The 15,656-nt window shown below is 33.8% G+C and overlaps 1 protein-coding gene across 2 annotated transcripts in view; it reads left to right on the forward strand.

Moving 5' to 3' along the window:
• The window catches only part of PGR (progesterone receptor), a 91,486-nt gene extending 84,444 nt beyond the window's left edge, over positions 1–7,042 (forward strand). Inside the window, exons 7-8 of one of the 2 annotated variants that reach the window (XM_057749217.1) lie at positions 3,420–3,577; positions 6,218–7,042. In XM_057749217.1, coding sequence (XP_057605200.1) covers positions 3,420–3,577; positions 6,218–6,373 — 314 coding nt within the window. In that variant the 3' untranslated portion in view covers positions 6,374–7,042. The remainder of the gene's footprint in view (positions 1–3,419; positions 3,578–6,217) is intronic. The other variant, XM_057749218.1, reaches the window with a different exon arrangement.
• Positions 7,043–15,656: the final 8,614 nt, after the last annotated feature.

Consider the following 15,656-nt stretch of genomic DNA (forward strand, 5'->3'; position numbering starts at 1 on the left):
CAGTTTAAAAATGAGTAAAGGCCTTGATAGACATTTCTCAAATGAAGGTTTACAAATAGCCATTAAGCACGTGAAAAGATAGTCAGCATCACTAATCATTAGAGAAACACAAATAAAAACCACAGTTAGATACCACTTCACACCCATCAATATGGTTACTTATTCTCAGTAAAACAAAAAATTATACTAGAAAAGAAATCATAGTATATGCTATATGACTTGACCATGGTAGCATTTTACATAGCTAAAGTAATAAACACTGAATGTTAATCTAACCAATATTATGAAAATGATTAGGAAGATGAGGAATAGGAAGTTCTATGTGTGTGGTGTGTGTTTGTGGTGTGGGGGTGATAGTAGATCTGGAATATGGAAATAGAGCTACAGCTCCATTTTCCATACTGGAAAGTCAAAAATTAAAAATAAAGACTCAGGTAGCATCACTGTAAGGATGTTAGTTAAAGCTATAGAAGGAAAGATCAAAAGAAATAGTTGAAAGTGTTGAAAGTGTTTGCCTCTTGAGCATGGGAAAATTTGGATTGCCTGGGCAGTACTCTTTGCCCTAATAAAGTTACAAAACTGAATGAATATTTTACAACTAGGCTTTAAACTTCAAAATTAGAAAAATATTTAAAATGTAGCTTAGGTCCCTGTAAACAAATGAGTACAAAACAGAAAAAAGAAGAAAAACAAATCATTAATAAGCTTAAGAAAATTGTTCAGCCTCACTACTAATTGGAGAAATGAAAATGAGATATTTAGTTTTTCTCTGTTAAAGATTACCTAAAATGAAAATACTCAGTAGCAACCACACAACAGTTAAATAGTAAGAGGTAGTTTAGAAATGTATATTATCAGTGTTAAGACAGTTAATACCTTTTACTCTAATAATTCCTCTTTTAAGAATATATCCTTAAAAATCAGAAATGACATTCATCATAAGTATTGTTTAGATATTTTACTAAATATTCCAGATGTCAAATGATAAAACAAATAAATTGTGTTTCCTACACATTTTTGTGATATGAAATTTTATGTGAGAATTAAAACATTCATTTTTGAAGAATTCTGAATGATATAAGTAAATGTTCTCAGTATAATATTAGGAAATATCCCAAAATATTGGATTGTAGGATCTCAAGGTGACTTGTAATTTTCTGTGTATTTTCTGTATTTTCTAAAATTCTTCCAGTGAATACACTTTATTTTTAAATTAGCTAAACCAAAGATAAGTATTCTTTTTTTAAAGTACTCCTATCTAAAATAGTATTTGGCTAACTGCGCTTCACCCATTCTCTCCCACTTGCCACTAATATATTTACAAGAAATCCTGAAAACACACATGTGAAATCAACAAGAATCCGAAAGAAAAATTTCCAATCGTGTAATGCTGGGTGTAATAGCTAAGAAAGCAATTTATTAATGTAAAGAGCTCAAAGGAAATAGAAATGTTTTGGAGAGCTGGTTCCTCGTAGATCTGAAATCTAAGGAAGAGAGTAAGAGAGGAGAATAATTTTCAGAGATATCCCAGGAGCATAAGATGAGAGCCTAGTGATTAGATTATCATATCCTGGGAGCATGTTGTTAGTGGTTGATACTAAAAGGATGAGACAGGGTGGGACTAGGCCTGCTTTTCTTGTAAAGAGGATAATAGGTTCAAGTCTGGTCCTAAACACTTAGATGGATAGAGTGCAGGTTTTGGGTTACTAGTTTTCCAACTCTTTAAAGTGCATGAGAAAACAGTACTTCAGTAATCAGAAGAGAAAATAATTTTATAGTCATGTTTAAGAGTGAGGGAGATGTGAGGATTGCTTGGAAAGTGTACAAAGAGTTATGGATATTTAAAATAGGTGTTATAGGGACTTTGCTGGTGGTCCAGTGGTTAAGATTCTGTGCTTCCAATGGGGGGACGTGGGTTCAGTCCCTGGTTGGGGAACTAAGATCTCACATGCCACATAATGTGGCCAAAAAATTTTTTTAAAATTAAAAAAAATGTAATTTAAAAAAAAGGTTAAAATGGTAAATTAAAAAAAAATAGCTGCTATATGAACCCGAGGGAAGAGATCGTAGCTACACATAGCATACACATACAGATGTAGGTACAACAGTTTTCAATTGGAGCAAAAATATCATATTGCCAAAATTACCTAAGTCCCTTTTATAACTCAGGATCTGAGCTCTTGAAAACTCAAAACCAAAGAGTTAATTTTGGGTTTCTATTGGTTTATTATCTCTGGCCTTCCTTTTTCCAAGGGAAGAGAAAGCCAAGGTCTGATTGGAGTACAGGGAATAAAGTAGGAGTTTTTGAAAAAGGATTATTTCTCTCCCTTTCCAGGACACATACAGTTGATTTTGCTCAAATGAAGTACACTTCTCTATAGAAATATTGCTAAGTGTCAAGATCATAGATATGTAGTTGCATAAATCCAGAGATTATGTGATTTTTCTTTCAGCAATCTGGATGTACTAGCAGAAAAAGTCAGAAACTTCACTTAAGGTTGAAGATTTGTTTGTAGGACAAGTGCGACCACAGTAAAAGGAAACAAGGAAAGTGGGAGTTCTGGTAATAGAGTTGCTAAAGAAATCAACCAGTACATCTCAGACAAGTGACAACAGAAGGACCAAAAAGACTTAGGAGAAAAGCAATAGGTAAATTGACTGTGTAGTGGAAACAAGAGAACTAGCCATAAGAATAGGAAGTTGTGCCCAGGATTTGGATCTATGAATTAAAGATTTCAGAGGTAGATATGTAAATGACCAGTTAACATCATCCTAGGAATGAGAGGCATTGTCAATAAAATCAACAACAAAATAGGGGTATTTACCATTACTATTGTTATTTAATATTGTTCGTGAAGTCTTAAACAATGTATTGAACCATGAAGCGGAAATGAGAGTTACAACTGTTGGAAAGGAGAAAATGAGGCTATTATTTTAATATAGTATTGTCATATACCAAAAAAAAAAGATAAACAAAAACTGTTAGATTTAAAAATATAAAGAAATGAATAAATAAAATAGAGTATAACCAAATGGCTGAATATAAGAGAAAAGTTAAATATCAATAGCTTTCTTTCATGTCAGCCAGAAGGAGACAAAGATAAAAAAGATCCAGCATACATGTAGTTTTAAACTAAATCAAACTAAGTATTTTGGACAGGAATGTAGAATAATTTTAGGTGCTCTTTTGAGCAAATGCTAAGTCAAATGCATAATCCATTGATATAGCTCTAAAGTAGGTAAGCTGAAATGTTCTTTAACTTACCTAGTTGTTCTTATCATATTCTTCAAAAGAACTAGAAGTTTACATGTCCTAAAACCATTTAAGATGTTTGTATCTAGAGTTGCATATCAAAAGAAATCATTATACAGCTCAGAAATTTATATTATAACTGCCACTTGTAATCATCTTCTTACAGTTCCTTTGGAAGGACTAAGAAGTCAAAATCAGTTTGAAGAGATGAGATCAAGCTACATTAGAGAGCTCATCAAGGCAATTGGTTTGAGGCAAAAAGGAGTTGTCCCTAGCTCACAGCGTTTCTACCAACTCACAAAACTTCTTGATAACTTGCATGATGTAAGTATTTTGTTTTCTAGAATGTCAATGATTATTTTCTGAATTGTATCTGTAACTTCTTAAACGTGAAATATAAATTTTACTTCATGTGTTTTCTTCAAATTTATATTTTCTTTTACATTTTAAAATAGTACTTGCATCATACTGCTCAGAATATACATTGTGCTTTTTTCATTTTCAATGAAGATCACCCAAATATCCTTTTACTAGTATTTGTATAATGTGAGAGTAATTTAATGATTGATAGGAATTGTGATGCATTTTCCTGAATATGCTCTAAAATGTTTTTGTCTTAAGCTAGAAAAGATGTTATGTATATGGGAAAAACAAAGATATGGATGTGCTGAATAAGACTCTCATACCGTTTTGGATGGAATTATAAGTCAGTAAAAATGCTAATGGACAATCTGGCAGGGTGTAGCAATAGTTAAAGTTTGTATGCTTTTCAAATTCCCACTTTTTAGGGCTTATCTTAAATAAATAATTAGGCAAGTATTTAAGATATATATATGCATCATTGGATATAAAAAAGGGGGGGGGGGAACCCTTAGAAATGCCTAACACCAAAACTGGGTAAATAAAATAAGATATATGGGGTAAGTCAAGACATATTGCATATAGGCTTTTATCACTACTGTGCTCAGAAACTACACTAAAATAACAAGGCATAAGCTCTCAACTCACCAGGTCAAATTTGAGGCCTCACTGCTAAATATGAACAGACAGCCAAGGATTATTAGCCATTGAGATAAAGCCTCTAAAATGTAAGGCAGAGAGCAAAATAAACAAACAAACAAACCAAAATTAATAATGGAAAAAACACCAGTGCAGAGAGTAGAAGAAAGCTTCAAAAAAATTGAGATGTTCAGAGAAATAAGAATGATGTTGCATCCATGAAACAAGAAGAGAAAATATTTAAAAAGGAACATTTAGAAAGAAAAGTCTTTTGGATAATTAAAGAATAGCAGAAATTAAAAATTCAATACAAATTTTAAGCTCAGGAAATATGACTCTCAGGAAAACCCAGAAAAAAATAACAAAAAAGATAAAGATATGAAAAAGTAGAGAGATAGCAAATTTAGGGGATTAATCCATGGGGTTCCATTCTCCAGTTAGTAGTAATTTCCAGAAGAAAGAATAGAGAAAATCAAGGAGAGGAAATTATGTAAGAAATCATAAAAGAAAAGTTGCTAGAACTGAAGGATGTGAGTTTTCTGAGTATAAGGGCCCACTGTACAGGCACAGCACAATTGAACCTAGGCACATTATTGTAAAATTTCAGCATACCCAGAATAAAGAGGGTATCATAAAATATACCAATGGAAAAAGAAAGAAGTCACATCAAATCATCAGGATTCAGAATGATGTTGGACTTCTCAACAGAAATACTGAAACCCAGAAAACAATGGATCAATACCTTCAGAATTTTGAAGGAAAAAAATCTTCAAAAAATTTTGTACCAGCCAAACCATCAAATATGATGGCATCATAAAAGTATTTTCAGACTTTCAAGGTCTCATAGAGCTTACCTCAAATACAGCCTTTCTCCAGGGCACCAGCAGGACTTTTTACAACAAAATACTGGAATAAGCCAAAGTAGAAGATTCAACCCAGGAGAGATGCAAAGGGGTGTCGTAGCACACTAACTAATGCAGAGGCTTTCAGGACACTGATACCAAGAAAAGAAGATGGAATTGAGCTATTACCAATTGTATGAACATATTGAAGTTAGTTTTTACAATTCTGTCAGAGAATTTGACTATGGCTTTGTGATAAATGTGAGAATACAAAGGAAACAAACACGAGGTGATTAGCACTAGCAAAAGTAGAGCAAGTTATATGAGAAAGGAAATGTAATCCAGCAGGAAACAATAAAAAAAAATCTTTATAATATAAATGCTAGATATCGATTTAGCCAAACATTGAGATATAACTATATAAAGAATAGGGAGAAGAGAAAGTGTGCCTAGCTGAGGAAGGGTGTATATAGTACAAGAGAGCTAAATCCTCATTTAATACAAACTTAATAATGTAAACTTTGGAAGATAAAATTTATTAGAAATAGAGATAAATATCAAATGATACAAGCTAAAGAAGTTTCAAGTGGTTACATCTGTGTTATTGCTGCTGTTTTTGTTGCTATAGGTCTTGCAGTACTATCTGACTTTCAAAATTATGTATGTGAATTACTTTGATAAAATTAAAATTAGATTAAAATGAATTATGTTGGGTTGTTTGTATTGAAATAGAAAAGTCTATATATTGTTAAGTGAAAAAGCTGGATTAAGAAATAGACATAAAAAATGTCATTTATGGAAATATATATATATGCATGTGTGCATATTATGTATATACCTGAGTATGTACCAAAAAAAAAAAAAAAAACCTTGAAATATACCAAAATCCTGTGGGATTACAGAATATTTTCATTTCTTTAAACCTTTCTGTATATTAGGATATTTTGTCATGAGTATATAATATTTTATATATTATCCTAGAAAGTAGAGGGAGTTGTTTTCATTTTGATAAGAAAAAAAAGTCTTAAGTATTTCTATTGTTAGCAAAATAAGCTGCCATGTTTGTATAATATATGAATTTATTATTTTTTACATGTTTCTTATCCATTTATTAAACCAACAGCTTGTCAAACAACTTCATCTGTACTGCTTGAATACATTTATCCAGTCCCGGGCACTGAGTGTTGAATTTCCAGAAATGATGTCTGAAGTTATTGCTGCACAATTACCCAAGATCTTGGCAGGGATGGTGAAACCTCTTCTCTTTCATAAAAAGTGAATGCCATTTTTATCTTTAAAAAATTAAATTTTGTCTGTTTTTGTTTTGGTCAGGATTATGAGGTCTCGAGTTTTTACAATGTTCTTCTCAAAGCCTTACATTTATAACATATCATACTATGTAAATTTCAGAGAAAAGTTGTGAGGTTTAATTGGTTTCCTTTATAAAGCATAACTCAAATTTTTAGCGTTTTTGTGTACCCATATTTTCCTTAAGAGTTTACAAGATTGAAAAAGTATTAAGTTGATTGTTAAAGGTAATCTTATCCATATCATTTCATACCATTTAGGTGAGATTTTTAACTTTCACATATAACAAATCTTCTACTTTACAGAAAAAAAAACTTACACATAAAAATAAAAAGCTATTATATGTTCTTTCTATATAGCTCCTTTTGTCTCCCCGATTATATTTACAAAAATGAAACCTTAAAATGGTATGCAAAATTCTGTCTATATGAGTGTATATACATTTTTGTGAGAAGGAAATTAATAACCTCAGTCAGATTTTCCAAAGGATTTTTAATGCAAAAAATATACAGGAAAAGAATAAAAAATTCTTGAAATAGATGGATGCTCCTCAAACTAGGAAAACCAGCTTATATGTTAAGACAGTTTCCCAGATTGGAAATACAGATCTCTAAGTAGGTCATTAAGGATAGCCATAGCATTATGACAAGAGTATTACGGGTTTTGTAGTTTTTTACTAGTCTGTTTTTGGGGAATTGTCCTGTAATAAGGTATTTGGAATCAAAATGGGAAGTCAGGAGAGTGGCCTAAGTCCGCTCCCTACACGTAGGGCGTATGGAAAGTCACTTAACCTCAGAGTCTCTGTTTCCTCACCTTTAATATTGGTGTAATAATAACTTTCAAGCAGAATGTTCCTTTTGGTCAGAGCTTATTACTCACTTCTCAACTCAAAGAAAAAAGGAAGGAAGGCAGGCAGGGAGGGAAGGTGGGAAGAAAACGGAGGGAGGGAAGGAAAAAAAAGAGAAATATTACTCTCTTTCTCCATTCAGTGGGACATAATGGACAAATCACAGTTAAAAACGTTTGAGTGTCTCTGATACAATCTAAGAGATATTTCAGGAAACACTAGATACTGGCTTAAAATAATACAACCAATTGTAATAACTAGAAAACAGGCCATTCACATTGTTATATGAGCTGAAAATATCCCTTTAGGAGAGAAACAAGTTCTTTTCTGAGGTGTCACTGGAGAACCATTTAAAAAAATATGTACACACACATGTATATAAAATAGGAAGAACCACTGGTAAAAATCAAAACCAGTCACTTTTTTCCTAGATAAAATAATTTATACCAATTTTAGGCATATGTAGATAATTTGTAACAGCTCAGAGAAACAAGTACACCTAATTCTTTTTTGAAATTTCTTTAAAATTGGACATTACCTTACAAATAAAACATACTACCTTATGCAGATTAATAGTTGTTAATGAGAAAAATTAAAGAAACTTTGAAAACAATATAGAAAACATTTACTGAAGTATCTGATTTCTTAATGCATTTTTAAATTACTCATTCCTTTCAACTGGTAAATACTTGCATTTTACCAAGGGACAGTTACCTGGAATAATCTTAATAAACAGTAATATGACCAGCAAAACAAGATAAAGTGATTTCATCTGATCAAAAAAATTGGCATGGTAATGTTACCATAACTGTTTCTCACCAATAACTTCTTCCATTTTCAAAGTGAATTCGCTGTGGAGCATCTGTAAACATTGAATCTTCATAAGGCATTTGAACTAGGGATTAAAACAAGCTCCAACCAGGGCCCTTGGTTTGGATTCTTTAGGTGCTTGTGGCAAATAGGTAATACACAAACTTTATAATGCTTGGTTATAACTTTTAATAAGAGTTTAACCCAAGAATTCCAAATAGTCTTAACGCTAGTATAACAATGGTCTCTTCCCCAGTATGTCTGTCTACATGTCTTTTCCTGTGAATGCGTATGTATCACCATATACTGTTGACTGCTATTTAGTCCTTCAGGCTTAAACACACAGATTTACTCTCTCCCCATTCTCCAGGCCAACATTATTTTCCTAAAAAGATCTAATTTTGCCATTTCCTCACTTGAAATGTTCACTGCCTTCCAGTCATCTACCACAGTGTTTCTTAACTGTAATTGCACATTACAGTGTCCAACGGCCCTTTCCTGGTCTCCATCCTCAGAGATTATATTGGGTTGGCCAGAAAGCACATTCGGGTTTTTCTGTAAAATTCCGTAAAATTTTGGTCAACCCAATATTTTAATTGGTCCACTCTTCTTATTAATGCAGGCACATAGTAGTCACTCTGAAATGGTGTTCAAGCATCAATTCCTATAACCTTACTCTCTTTATCTTCCACTGTCATACATTCATCTTATGTTGCAGCCATACAAGTCTTTTTACCACCAATCTTCTGCCTAAATTTCCACCCCTCTGATACCAGTCCTATCTCAACCTTCAAGACTCAGCCAAACATCACTTCTGTCACATGTTCCCTGCATCTTCCAGTTAGTGACTTGTTTCCCCCTAAGGATCCCCAGGTATTTTGTGCACATCTGGATCACAATAGTGGGTTAGTCTATATTCTTACTCTACTAGTAGTCTGAGAGCCACTTTGAGGTAGGACAATAGCGTTCTTCGGCTGGGAGTTGAATGACATGTCCTCTGGGTTTGGTATCATCATGGATCTCTATCTTTCTTTTGTTACATTGGGACGTGTTTCTGTATGAATGACTTTATCATGTTATCTTCCCATGGTCCCTGTCTTCATCTCTTTAAATTTTCCACTTTTTCTTCCTACTTCATGATCTCTCTCCTGGTACTGACTATAACATAGGAGAATGTAAGTACATTATTTATTAACAACACACTTTATGCTCCCTGTTCTAAATTTTAAAATGGAATGGAGTATTATTTCCCTCCTTAAGAAAAATTCCACAAACACAATGCTTTCTTATATTTAAGTAGCCCTAAATTGTTTTGTATTATAAACCTTAGTATATAAAATTTTCTCATCTCTGATTTCATTCAATAAATATTTATTGAGTGCCTGCTATTAGCAAAAGAAAACATAGATGTCTAAATACTAGGATTTAATATTTCAGGCTAAGGTTTAAAAAATGAAAAAAGCTTTTGGAAAAGAACATGACATCACCAAATGGAAGATATCTAGCCTCTAAATCTTTTCCTCTACAAATTCCTGCCTACTAATGTCTCCATTCCTATGTAGTCACCATAACCTTTATCTTAATTTTATAGGTCACGTTCTTTCTGGTGACTCTAAAGTGAAATTAAATCATAAGAAGACAGGTTATATATCAGAAAATACTTGAAGGATACTGAAATAGATTATTTAGTTAAAAATATTTCTCTTAAAAAGTTTTGAGAAGCCATTTGAGTCTGAAGCAATTATACCTCCAGTGTCACTTGTTACATAACAATTGTGTTTTTATTAAAAAACATGGCACTTTTAAATTATTTTCCACATTTAATATCAAAATAATTTGTTGCTACACAGATAATATGCAAATATAGTGAGCAATATGTTTTCTGCAAAAACAATGCCCTTCAAATAGCCACACCAGGTCAACCTGAAACTTCTAAATTATCCACAGCTATAGTGATATATTTGATGATGAGTACTGTGTAGAGAGCTGATCCAGGCCTGCACTCCATTTCTCTGCCATTTAGTACCTGGGTGAGCTTGAGCAAGTCATTAACTTCTCTGATTAAACCTGCCTTTGGCAATTGTTTTGTGATTAATGGAAATGAAAGTGAAAAAGCATATAGGTGTTCAGAAATAGTAACTTTTATGTATTCACTAAGCCATAGTTCTGGTTATGATTTTATCAAATTAATCTGGTATAGTCTATGGTGAAACCAAGGAATCTAGAAAATGAAGTTGCTCTCTGTACATATGAATATTTAATATATTTGATTTGAAATTAGAGCTCAAAGTGTTCAATTAATTTGTTCCTCTGAAAAAAATGTAGTTTTTTGAGTTTGAGGCCTACTTTATCAAAAATCTAAAGAGCCTGTCACCCTTTGATTATAATATTAAGAGTAATGGTACTGATTTTGACCTTTTTAAAAAAGTATTTCTTTAAAATACAGAGAGCTTGACTAAAACACAGCGCTTCCAAAAATCTATGCTATATACTACATGCTCAGATTATTTTTACTGTGGTACTAATTCTGCAAAAAGGAACAATGGGCCTAGAAATCATGATGAAGTCATAAACTCCCAAAATAACATTCCTATCCTCAAGGCTATGATATAAAATTACCAGAAGAGATCTTCATGTCTGCCTTGATCTTGCATTCCTTTGGTGAGATAGCTATTAAATTTCTAGAGTTTTTGCTGTGAATACCTGAGCAGTTTCTCTCATGTACGCTTACCCTTTACACACCAGATTTCAGGATAGAATATGAATCCTTTTAAATATCTTTACAATTTCCAGAGCATTATGTATAAGCACTCAAAACTCAAAAAAAACCATTTTTTTTCAAATTTAATGATACTTCATTTTTATACTCAAGAACTCAATAACCATGTCTTTAGTCATAACTATCTTTTCCTCAAACTATGCCTTTTAAATACCTATTGAATATGGGGAATTTTCACATCTCAAATTTTGCAGGAAATAGTCAGAAAATCTCACAAGTTTGCCAAGTCCTAAATTGCTTATCCACACTAGACTAATTCATGTAATGATTTTAATTAAGAGAATATTGCTTGATTTCTGTGGTTTCACTGTATTTTCCTTACTCAAAGTTTAGTGGAAAAGACCATCTCTATCTCCACTTAGCATCCATTATCTATTTAATGTGCCATTATTCTCCCTGGTCCTTATCAAATCCAAATTGAATAAAAAGCAGTAAAATAATGACTACTCACTTCATATTATGGAATCTAGTCCACTCTGGATTGGTCTACATCCATAATATGAATCCAGAATGCGAACTGGGCCACGATAATTGCATTCAGATTGGATCACATCCCCATTTAAGTTCAGAAAAAGTCCCTAAAGACCATCTGTTACTTGAGGCCCGTAAAACCTGTACCTCCAGAGTTAGGCATGAAATGGTGTGGCCTTAAAAATTTGAAAAAAGGAAGCCAAGAGTAGTTTTTTTTAATCATTTGTCCTCCCTGTCATTAGAGAAGATTTGAGAATTTGGGGGTCATTGGTGATAAGTTAAATAGCAGCAGTTCATAGTAGCAGTGATTTAATATGTACCTTACCTAAACATCCTATAGCCAAAGCAAAGACAAATATGAAGGGATCTGCTTCTCTTCATGGAGTTGATCACATTCCAAGGCAGTACTCCGGGCACTTGCCTGGAGGCTGCGCCCAGGCTTGTCCACAGCCCTGTGCAGCTGTGGGGTTTGGAAGAGTATTACAGGACTGCTGGATTAGTCCCAAAATGTCAACCTCATTTTCAATTTACTGGCTCTTGTTGCTTTATGTCACGCTGACCTTACTGTTAAACACGCTTTTGTTTGCTTTCTTTCCACTCACAGAGAGATGGGGAAAGCATTACTTTTAGCTGGTTGAAAGCTTTAACTGACAAAAGACTTTCAGAGATATGTGAATTAAGCAGCTAAGAAAGCTTACCCTGTCCATTGCTTTAAAGAAAATTAAATTATTAACTGCAGTGTGACATCAGTATCACAGTCAACATTTAGATTTATATGAGCAAAATAGTTAAATGGTATTGTAAATAATTAAGGCAGACACTGTAGCTTATTTTTGTAATCTTTTATAGCAAACATAACTTATTCGAAATGAAACCTACTTAATGTTTTCCTCTTGTTAATTATATATAAAGCTTAACATCTCTTTTTCTAGAAATTTGCTTACCTGTGAGGGATTTTGTTGTTGTTATGAATTATTTATAGAAAGCAGTGGTTTAAAACTTTTTGCCATTAATCTTTTACTAACCCCCTCCCTCAGAAAAGCTTATATTTTAAAGTATCTCGCCATGAAATTGTATTCCTATTAAGAAATAGTTGCTTTGTTTTCTTCATGTTTTATTATTCAGTGACATATCAGAGTTGCTGAGTAGCATAAAAATTATGTTCACATTGATTTGATGGTTTTTGTGCAGCTCTAACTTGGTAAATTAAAAATTGGTTTTTTAAGTATATAATAGCAAAATAATCAATGGACATCTATCATAGCTTTCTCTAAGGGCTTTAAAATTCATGAGAAACACCAAAAGTTTTATGTAGAGTTAATATAATCTACCATATTCTTGTCAAAACATAGATATGCCATTTGTTCTCCATAGGGTAAAAATATTGGGTTGACCAAAAAGTTCATTCGGGTTTTTCCATAACATCTTACAGGAAAAACCCGAACGAACTGTTTGGCCAACGCAGTAGTTCCAAAATTAACTTAAAATGGTAGGTCCTATATTTGATATAACTGGGGGTAGAAAGAGATTTTCACATGACAGTCTTTAGAACTCATCACTTTAACCAATGAAGTATCTTCTTATGACCCGAGTATTATGTGCATTTTAAGTTTTTCTGGTATGTGTATATTCACAAGAAAAGTTAGAGCAAAGAGATTTTTAGAAAGCTTTTCATTGAAATTTGGGGAAAAAAAAACAGAACAAAATATAAAAGTTCTTCATATTTTGCAAGGAGTAAATATAACTTACAAGAGTGAAATGGAGAACTCTAAACAGTAGCTGAAATATTTTTCCCTTAATTATTGAGCAGTCATGCTAATGATACAGAACACGGATGATTATCTGCAATGATAGCAATGCTAAATGTTAGAGAAATAATCATGCACTATCCAGGCATATGAAATATAAATAGGATCAGAAGCTTACTTTTTGCTTTTTAAGAAAGATGTCCACTTTCTAATTTGAGGCTACATTGTTTAGAAAAAAATCACTGATCTGTAAAAGTTTCTGGTTAGCTGTCAATCAATTAGGTGTCTTAACACTTAAAAAGCAGGGAGAGAGAGGAGAGGGGAGAAAGAGACAAAAAGATAGGGAGAGAGAAAAAGAGAGAGGGAAGGGAGGGAAGAATTAAAGAAGGAAGGAAGGGGGAGGGAGGGAGACAAAAGGTTAGGACCAAATTATGCGTTTCAACTCTGAAAACTACAAACATTTTCTTAATAGTTCTTATCAACATAAAGTAGCTGACTCTCAGTTATCTATGTTAATAAAAGGGAAAAAAGCCCTGAATACAAAAACAAAAAAATTGTGGGTTTTTTTGCAAAATCGAGAAGTCTTGCTTTAGGAGTTATGTTTTAAATTTATTTATCTTTTTTTAGGAGTCATTTTATTCTTCAACAACAAGTTACAAAGCATTATTGTGCTGCATGCCAGTCATTCTACCACATTGTGAAGATAAGCAATGAATACATTAGACAGCAATCCTACCTTCTCTGTGGTTACAGTTGGCTGGGAACTAGACACAGGTAAATAGATAGTTACAATATTGTATGTCAAATGTCATGGTAGAGGAAGTACAGGGAGCCATTGTAGCACTTAAGAGGGGCACCTAGCTTGAATTTAAGAGTGGACAAAGGCATCTTGGAAAAAAAGTCTAAGCCATGATCTAAAAGTGGTTTAATAGTTAGCTGAGCATGCAGAATTAGAAAATGACAAAGGCAGGAAGAGAAGAGTATTCCAAACAGGAGGTAACAGCATATGCACAGATCTGATGGTGAGAAGAGGGTATGGGGTTGGGGCTGTGATGAGACTGAAGAAAACAAGATCCAGGTCATTAATGGTCTTGTACGCCATGTTAAATTGTAGAGTCTTGATTCTTGTTTAAGCAGGAAAGCAACATAATTCAGATTGGTGTATGGAAAACTCACCCTCACTGCGATATGGAAAAAGAGTTGGAGATGGATAATCCTGGAGGCAGAGAGAACCTTTTTTTAGGAAGTTGCAGTATTCTGGTGGAAAATAATGGTCATAAACACGAAGAAATGGAGGTGATCATTACCTCCTCCATGGTTTTCCAGAGGTTTAAAAAAACCATAACTTAGAAGTATTGACAGAATTTATGAAAATAGGTGAAATATGCCATATAAATTGTCAAACACAAGGTCAGATGCCTATTTATTCTGCTGCTGCTGTGTTGAAATTTCAAAATTTTCATCAAGAAAGACAATAAAAACTAAGAAACTTAGTTTACCAAACTCTAGAACCGTATATACCCAAACAATCTCTATCCCTCTACCAATATCCCACCTTTGCATGTCTATTAAATGTCAGTATCCTGAGTTTTGCACAAAGGTAAGACAAGAACAGCTTAAGAATCAGCAGATAGGAAAGAAAGGGAAACTGAGCTATATTAAACTAAGAAAAAATAAGTACATTCTTTATATACATCCTTCTTTGGATGTCGTTATCCAGTGTAATAACAAAATGGGACACAGAAAAATGCTTAGTTCTCTGTAAGGAGTCTTGACTTCTTGATGATGTCTTCTTCATGAAGACTTCTTCATGACTTCTTCACAGGGTGTGGGGAGTTGAGGAAGGAGGGCTGGTGAGTGACAGAATGGGGAGCAAACTTGGCACATGAAAATAATATATCTATTGCTTTTAGTTTCAAAGAGCCTTATTTTGAATTACCTCATTCAATTTCCATCAAGGGCTGTTCTCTCTTTTCACTTCCACTAACCAATGACAGCTAGGAAGAGGAAGACGCTTATTATATGCAGGCAATGGCAGTGGGAAGAGGTCTTCTTTCTCCTGGTCCTCACTGGTCTCTCCAGTACCTTGCCATCCCTGGTCATAAGAGCCCTCTGCTATCACCTCATGTGGAAGTCACTGGCTCATAAACGCATCTGTTCTGTCTTCTCCAGTACTGCAGGGTGCTGTGACTTGTCTGACTTTACATCTTCCATTCCTTGCTGGCTCAGCATATCCCTCTCAGGCCCAGCTGCTTTCCCAATCTGGCTTCTGTGTGTGGTCACCTTGCCCCCTCAGGAGAGCCAGGGCTCACCACCTAACTGCTAAGCTATCAACCCCCTGGCACCATGCTGAATCCAAGCTTCTCTGAGATACTTGTAGACTTTACATCCATGCACAAAAGCCACGATCTCCTTGGACTTCCCCTTACTTGTCTGGATGTTCTTTTGCCCATTCCACTTCCTTCAAAACTAGGATGCTGTCATCTGAACTTCTTACCCTTCTTCTTCCTTCTTCTGAATCACAGTAAACTTCTCACTTCCTCTTCCTATCTGTTGGAGGCTTCTCCTGGGTCTTAGACTGAGTTTTCTTCATCTATTC

The sequence above is a fragment of the Hippopotamus amphibius genome, chromosome 9 (assembly GCF_030028045.1).
Source record: "Hippopotamus amphibius kiboko isolate mHipAmp2 chromosome 9, mHipAmp2.hap2, whole genome shotgun sequence".
Classification (NCBI taxonomy): Eukaryota; Metazoa; Chordata; class Mammalia; order Artiodactyla; family Hippopotamidae; genus Hippopotamus; species Hippopotamus amphibius.